Source organism: Aspergillus ochraceoroseus, assembly GCF_002846915.1.
Source record: "Aspergillus ochraceoroseus IBT 24754 chromosome Unknown P175scaffold_5, whole genome shotgun sequence".
Lineage (NCBI taxonomy): Eukaryota > Fungi > Ascomycota > Eurotiomycetes > Eurotiales > Aspergillaceae > Aspergillus > Aspergillus ochraceoroseus.
The window spans coordinates 716,734-724,798 of record NW_024468480.1 but is presented as its reverse complement, the minus strand read 5'-3'; the positions used below and the strand labels follow the sequence as shown (position 1 = coordinate 724,798).

Sequence of the window (8,065 nt, the reverse complement as noted above, 5' to 3'; positions counted from 1 at the left end):
ATAGAGGTAGATAATTAGGGCAGAATCTAACCAGATAGGTATATAGCTACACCATGATAATTTTTATAAATATCCTAATATTAAAATTTTTTAACTAGTTAAAAAATATAATTCTAGAAATTAATATTTTTAATTATATATTTACTAGAGTACTATTATAATATAATAATAAAAATATATTATATCTTATTATATTTTTTTCTAAAAAATATTCTATAATAAAATATAATTATAAGATTTATAATAAAGAATTATTAATTATTAATTATTATTTTAAAAAATAATATTTTAAATTAGAAAGAATTTTATTACCTATAAAAATTATTATAAATTACTAGAATCTAGAGTATTTTATATTAATTAAGTTATTAAATTATTAATAAGCCTGCTAGTCTAAATTTTTATTAAGATTTAACTTCTAAATATACTACTATTCTAGGAAGTTAGGTATTAAGCCTAATATATTAACTAGAAGGTTAGAGAATTTACTTAAGAAGAAGAATAAATAATTTCTTTACTAGAGCTAAATTATTCTAAAATCTAAAAACTTACTACTTAAAATTACTATTAATCTAAAACTTAATATTAATAGCTAATATTAAGTATACTTTATTAAATAACTTATTATTAATAAACTAATCTTCCTGCTATTAATATTATAACTACTATTTAATAAAGCTTATTTTTAAAATAAAAAGCTTTAGTTTATTCTAAATATCTTAAAGAATAATTTACTAAAATACCTTAATATTATACTAACTAATTATAAATATACTAGTCTATATTTAAGATATTAAGATTAACTTTATATACTTAATTATAATAAAATAAAAGTTAAAATATTAAAACTTTATTATAAAAATCTTATTACTAGATATTTTAGAAAAATTAAAATATATAAATTAATATTATATAAATATTTCTAGCCTAGAATTTATAAGTATATTAATTAATAAATCTAGAATTATTACCTTTATTACTAAATTATTTCTTTTTAAAAAGTAAAGTAAAAAGTACTAAAATCTTTACTAATTTCTAAATATACTTAATAAGATATAAGTATAGATTTTATTATATACTTATTATTAAGTAATAACTATAATATTATTTTAGTTATAATTAATTATTTAATAAAGATAAAATACTTCCTTTCCTATATTAAGATAATTAATATTAAAAAAGTAGCTAATTTATACCTTAAATATATCTAGAAGCTTTATAATATCCTTAAAATAATTATATTAAATTATAGAGTTTAATTTATTATTATTTTTTAAAAATATCTAATATTTTACTTAAAAATTTATAATTTATTATTTATTATTTATTATTTTAAAATTAATAATTAAATTAAATATATTAATATTATCTTAAAATAATATTTATAAGTATATATATTATATTTATAAAATAATTAATTTAAATAATTATTAATAATTAAATTTATTATTAATTTTATTTACTTTAAATTTATAAAAGTATTATTATTTATAATTAATTATAAATTTTATATAATATTAAGATTTAAATTAAATTATTTTATTATTTATTTTATTAAAAAAAATATTAAAAAATTTATTAATATTATATATAAGATTTATAAATTTATTTATATTAAAATCTTATTTACTTAAGTCTATTATAAAATATAAATTAATTATTAAAAATAATTTATATATTACTATATTATAGGGTAAGAAATCTAATTAAATATTTATAATATTTAAATATTCTACTTATAAAAAAAATTAGACTAGAAAAATTTTAAATTATATTATATTAAAAAAATTATTAATTTATATATTTATAAATTTAAATTATCTAAAAATATAAAAATTTATTTTATATTTAATATATTTTTATTTTACTTTATTATTAATAATCTTTTATTTAATTAATATTCTAATCTATAATTATTTATTAAAGTAAAAAAATTAAAAAAATAAAAAATTAAAAAAATTCTTAATTCTTAATAAATTTATTAAAGTTATAATAAACTTAAGCTATAATATATTATTAAATAAATTAAATATAATAAGTTAATTAAAGAATTTATTAAATATTTAAAAAATACTTATTAATTAATAAATAATTATTATTTTTATTATTTTAAGAAGCCCTAATTAATTCTTTTCTAATTTTAATAAAGCTTAATCCTAAAGAAGGGGGTACTATTATAGTATAAAGTTATAATATCTATCTAGTTAGATTTTATTTTAATTATTTATTCTTATTCCTATATTTAAATTATATTATTCTTAATCCTATTATAGCTCTTTAAGCTATATCCTATCTATTACCTAATACCTACTATTCTGCTGTTCTGTCTGGTTAGCTCCTAGTCAATGAATATCTGAATCCGACTCTGCCCCCTGACACATCAGGTGGGACTAGGCATCAGGTAATCACTGACTGTAGTCAGGTGGCTGCCGCCTGGGTGAGTTTAGGGTGAGCGCCACTTTACAGTCACATGACCAGGGTGAGAGAGGGTGAGTGCGCAATAGATAGGGTAAGAGTAGGTAAGAGAGGGTGAGATCTCACCCTCAGTCACGCGGCAGCCGCACCAATCCCCCTTACCTAAGCTCAGATACAGCTTTATTGGTTCACTCGAATGGGCTGAAACCATGATCTCTTGGCACCTGCACATACCATCATATTCCAACCCAGGATTAGCCATCAACGGCGATGCTGACTGTAATGTCGCCTTGGGCAAAAGGATGCTTGCTTTCTAGATACCAACAGCACCACTCATAACAAGTAGTTAACTATCGCAGCATAATTAGCCCCCTATAGGCAGCAATTTGGAATGGGTCGAAAACACGGCTAATCTAGGCAGGGGGTAGCTCTGAGCAAGGAAACTTATTCTGTCTGGCAGCTACAGTTGAGATAGACTCATGTTAACTATTGACTTGCCATGTCCCTTCCAAAAATCAATCTAGTGACTAAGGACACTGATTGTTTTCTTAAATTTTCTTGTGTGCGCCTTTCGCCACCCTCTTCTACTTACACCCATTTATGTACCAGGCTTTGGGTGAACTACTTCGCATGTCATGGAATGAAAAGATACAAATTAGGGAACTTGTAGTCATGATATGTTCATCAATACATATATTTCAGTTAAGTCATAGAACTTAAGAAGAACGCTTCTTTAGTAAAGGAAACATACCAGAGTCAATAGTCATCACTCTGCTATGTCTGCCCTCCCCGAGTTGACTGCTTGAGGATTGATCTCATTTCCTGAGGTAAGTATTCCCAGCCCTTATTACAGGTTCTTCCTAGCTTGCTCTTGTAGTTCGTTCAGGACCCTTTCTGTTTCAGCATCCTGGTCCTCAGCGAGAGTGTCGAAGCGAGCGGTAGCTAGTTTCGCATGAGTACCCTGCGGTTGTTTCTTGACCCATTCCCGTAAACCCGTGTTTTTAGCTTGAGAGTTAACTTGCAAAACAATATTTTGGTATCGTTTGTCGACTAGTTCTCCAGCGTCAAGACGCAGCTGGTAATCTGCGTCGTTTTTGGTCGTCTGGGACGGAAGGATGCGGCTCCCGGAGGTGAATGTGGCACCCAGTTTTTTCGCAACGTCGTAATTCTTCCTAACTTTTGAGAAGAATTCTTTGATTTGTTTCGACATGGCGAAGGGATAATGCTGTGTCTGTTAGGGCATATTCTTTGAATTCTCGAGAAACGGAGTGCACCTCAAGGTAAGTAGGCCCTGTGTACCATACAACTGTCACCGGTATATCGTGATGGTCAGGAAGACGTGCGACTCAAAGACAGATGTGCATTGATAATTCAACTACAATAACACAGAATAAGTGGGCTATATTTATAGTTTATTTGTTGATGAAGGTCGTCAAATGATGACAGTAGGAGTTGACCGAAATGGGTTCAAATTGGGTCTAACTAGGAGATAGAGAGAAGGAGAGATGCTTGGAAGAAGCATGGAGATCTAGAAGGAAATGGTGGCTTAAATACACTGGGTAGTCACGTGTCGCTATCTGCTTTATGGTGGTGCTGGTTGCATTCACTGAGTGCAGCACTCCAACATTTGTTATTAAGAAGCCTTGATCAACTTTCAACTTCAACTCAGCAGAGCCTGAAAGTCCGTCCCCAGGAGTCTCAATTAGCGCCAGGGGCTCCAATCAAAAAGGTTTTGAGATAGCACCTTGTTTTGCGAGCCGCCACTTACCAAATCCGAAAAACTCAACGGCAAGCATGAGACCAATCACTCGGATATTTGGTTTGAGATGATTTTGAATATTCTGTAAAGGATGAGATGAATCACATCATGTGGTAGTTTGTCCAACTCACGGCTGCAAAAGTTGGACCATCGGCGGCAACAGAGCCTTTTTATTGGTGTGTGGCTGGATGGCAAAAACACTCACCGCCTTGAGAAAGGGAGATTTCGGAGCCGGTTCAACTTCACCTATTCAGCAGACAATCTGCAATATGCTCCGATTTTGGCGACAGTTGAGATCCCCTTCGCCAGCAACCATATTTCTCCGACTCAGCTGCTCCCCTCTGCGCAGGCTATTAGACATGGCACACGAGCCTTGCCCAATTTCACTACATACCCTCCCAGACGACTCATCCGAAGGGACATATTCGAAAGGGCCCACTCCATGTTAGTAGTATCATTTACTCCGAAGCGTGATGACCTGAAGAGGCATTTTCCCTGCTGACTCTATACCGAAGGCAATGATCTTTATTCTTATACAGGTGGAAGGTGGCTTAATCGGGACGAGCTCGAACGGAACTCTCGCCAGATTCAGTTCGACTTCACTGCGCTCTGTGACAGGGCTATTCGCGTAAGTCCTGGAGCAACCAAGGTTGTTGGGTATGAAAAGCGAGAGGGTGGGTTCAATAGAGTCTTTATTTTCGCAATGGACAATGGTTCTCGTGTTGTTGCAAGGTTGCCGACCAGTATTTCGGGCGCACCAAAGTTAACAACCAACTCTGAAGTCGCAACTATGACATATTGTAAGCCTGATTCACCTATCCTATCCTTGAAAATTCAGCCCTCATGCTCACTGATTGTGGTTTCATATAGTGAAAACCAAGCTCTCGCTTCCGATACCGAAAATCCTAGACTGGAATGATGATCAGTCAAATCCAATCGGCGCAGAGTATATCATCCAGGAGCATGTAATGGGTGTCCAGTTGCACCAAATGTGGCCCAAAATGAATTCAGAACAACATATGCTTTGCACAAAGACGCTTTCATTGGCAATTAAAAAGATGGCATCCCTGGACTTCCCAGCTTATGGTAGCCTATACTTCTCAGATGCGCCGATAGACCCGAACAGGAAGGTCCCCTTCGAGCAAGGCTTCTGTATTGGGCCGAATTGCAGTCCTGTTTTCTGGAATCGGAATCCAGGGGAACTTGAACTCTACGGTGGTCCAAGCCCTAACTGCGGTCCCTGTTAGTTCTAGATGTTCTATCCTTTCTTCCACAACATTACTAACGCAAAGTGGGACATTTAGGGAAAGACCTTACAAGCTATTATCTAGGCTTGATAGAAACCGGCTTCTCGCGGTTACCGAAGGAACCCGTCACCCACGAGCTGCTTCCTCATCAAGGGTCGGTTGAAGATCACATTCGTTTATTAAAAATCAGCGAAGAAATGATGCAGAGGTTGGTTGAAGACAAACGCATACAGGACGCTGCTACTCCAACTCTGCTTCATCCCGATTTTCACATGAGGAATATTTTTGTGTCAGCCGAGGAACCAACTCTCATTACTGGCCTAATTGACTGGCAATCTACAAGCATTGAGCCTGCTTTTATTTACGCCAACGAGACGCCCGATTTCGCTGCGCTCCCCGAAGAAATGGGCGAAGACCCATTCAAGAGCGGACATTCCGAGGAAAAGCCTCCTGGCTGTAAGGAACGAGAGTTGAAAGATGCATTAATTTGTTATCAGACATATGATGTGTGCATGAAGGGACTTGCACCTAAGTTACGCCCTGCAAGACTACTTGACCCGTCTTTGTTTCGACTCTTCCAATACTGTCACACGACATGGAGGGACAGTGCCGCAGCACTCCGCCAAGAATTAATTGAGCTTTCAGCTCGCTGGACAGAACTGGGACTACAGGGAGCTTGCCCATTTTCTCCGACCGAAAAGGAGGTGAAGGAGCACGCTCGAGAGTATGAAGATTTTGAAACGTTCCAAAAACTTAAATTATGGCTAAAACACTCCCTCCATACAAACTCCGATGGGTGGGTTTCGAATGATAAATGGGACGCCGCGAAAGATGCTCATCGCGCAGCGTATGACCAATGGATGCAGACGGCCAGAGAATCTGAGTCTCGTGGCGAGGGTCTAACAGTGGCAAAAGCGGACAAACTGTGGCCATTTGATGCTAGATAACGGAAATCCCGCTGAAATCAAGCTTTACTGATAGCTTATTGCGAAGTATTATTGTCAGACAACAGGGATTCTATTGTTTAGATTCTTCATAGAAGAGTGCACTTTTCCAGCATTTGGCTACATCTGGAATTTATGGTAGACCCCCGTCTGCCTTGGAGACCTCTCCGTCATAGCCTTTTCCTGGTCTCCCTGAGCCTTTGGGAAAGCTGTTTTCTCATGACCTGCGTTTGGGTTCGTGAATTGCTTCCAAAGATTTTCCTCAACGGCCGTGCGAAATGCATTTAAAGTGCCTTCTCCATCCTGGATGTGTGGTAATGCTACTGGTTAAATTGATTAAAAGTGAGAAATTATCAAAACATTCCAATGATTGCCTAATTCGATTCCGAATAGGGAATTGGATTAAGTCCGTGGAATAATATAATGATACTGGAAGGTACATATCATACTCATTTGGAGATTTCAACACTGTTATTAAGCAGATGCCTTAGATGGTTCCCCGAATGGGGCCTGCTAGAGTACAGCCTGCGTCCTTTGTAATCGGCTCCCTTCAAAGGATGGGGTAGCTATAAATATTGATTATGCTACGTGTGGGCCTGTATTGTAAGATATTTCCTGTAATTTCTTATGGCACATGTCGGATATATGATGATCCTAGGGGTAGCTCAATAGAAGCAGGTGATCAGATGAATTGATGTGTGTATTTATTAGGGGGTTGTATGCTTGCTTAAAGCCTTAATATAGGGTTCTAATTCCCCCTTTTACTTACTAAATATATTATAAGATATCTCTTTAATTTAATATACTCTTTTAGATTTAAAAGATTTTATCTAGTTTAAACCTATAGTAAAGTAATTTAAGATACTATTCTTATTCTAGATAGATTTAAATTATATCTAGTAGTAAATTATTTATTAATTTTAATCTCTTTACTATTCTTAAATGTCACAGCGTAGCCGTGCACCTATCTCGCTAAGATTCTGCCTGGACTGTCCGCTCCTACTCATGTATTTAAACCATGTTGTTCCTGATCCTGATTGTAGCTCTTTGAGCTACATCCTTGTCCTGACCTGACCCCTACCTATTAGACCTATTTATAGATAGCCTGAATATATACCTTGCTATTAGCTATATTTATTACCTACCTATTCTTTATAATATTACATAACTTTATCCCTAGGTATAGCTATTACTAGTATAATAGAATAATTTAAACTATCCCTAATTATAGATTTATGTCACGGCGACCACGTGACATGCAACCACATGCCAAACCACATGCCAAGTAACTGAGGGTAATTAGGAGAGTAGTAATATTTAAGTCACTTATACTATACTAGTAACTTAACTAAGTAATATAAATAATAATATAATAATTCTTAAAATATTAAGAAATAAGTACTTTTGTCAGGGGGCAGAGTTAGATTCAGATATTTATTAACTAGGAGCTAACCAGACAGAACAGCAGAATAGTAGATATTAGGTAATAAATAGGATATAGTTTAAAAAGCTATAATAGAATTAAGAATAATATAGCTTAAATATAGGAATAAGGATAGATAATTAAGATAAAATCTAATTAAATAAATATTATAATTTTATACTATAATAATATTCTCTTTTTTAGGATTAAGTTCTATTAAGACTAGAAAGAAATTAGCCAGGATTTCTTAAAATAATAAAGATAATAATTATTTACT

The 8,065-nt window shown here is 33.6% G+C and overlaps 3 protein-coding genes across 3 annotated transcripts; 1 reads left to right on the top strand and 2 right to left on the bottom strand.

Annotated features, from left to right (window-relative positions):
• Positions 1 to 2,810: 2,810 nt before the first annotated feature.
• Positions 2,811 to 3,642, bottom strand: P175DRAFT_0502088 (uncharacterized protein). The gene is made up of 2 exons (XM_040897310.1): positions 3,167 to 3,642; positions 2,811 to 3,078 (listed from the first exon to the last, which is right to left on the bottom strand). The coding sequence occupies exon 1, from the start codon at positions 3,623 to 3,625 to the stop codon at positions 3,263 to 3,265; it is 363 nt and encodes a 120-aa protein (XP_040751325.1). The 5' UTR covers positions 3,626 to 3,642; the 3' UTR covers positions 2,811 to 3,078; positions 3,167 to 3,262.
• An 801-nt stretch (positions 3,643 to 4,443) lies between these two features.
• On the top strand, positions 4,444 to 6,368 carry P175DRAFT_0509907 (aminoglycoside phosphotransferase family protein; the record flags this gene model as incomplete). The annotated part of the gene is made up of 4 exons (XM_040898468.1): positions 4,444 to 4,618; positions 4,690 to 4,974; positions 5,045 to 5,416; positions 5,479 to 6,368. The coding sequence occupies 4 exons, from the start codon at positions 4,444 to 4,446 to the stop codon at positions 6,366 to 6,368; spliced, it is 1,722 nt and encodes a 573-aa protein (XP_040751324.1).
• A 117-nt stretch (positions 6,369 to 6,485) lies between these two features.
• On the bottom strand, positions 6,486 to 6,650 carry P175DRAFT_0439052 (uncharacterized protein; the record flags this gene model as incomplete). Its single annotated transcript, XM_040893939.1, has 1 exon — positions 6,486 to 6,650. A coding segment is annotated over one exon (165 nt), but the record flags the coding sequence as incomplete, so codon positions are not given.
• Between the last annotated feature and the right edge of the window lie 1,415 nt (positions 6,651 to 8,065).

Coding starts and splice junctions, on each gene's coding strand:
- P175DRAFT_0502088 (XM_040897310.1), bottom strand. CDS start 3,625: ATGTCGAAACAAATCAAAGAATTCTTCTCAAAAGTTAGGAAGAATTAC.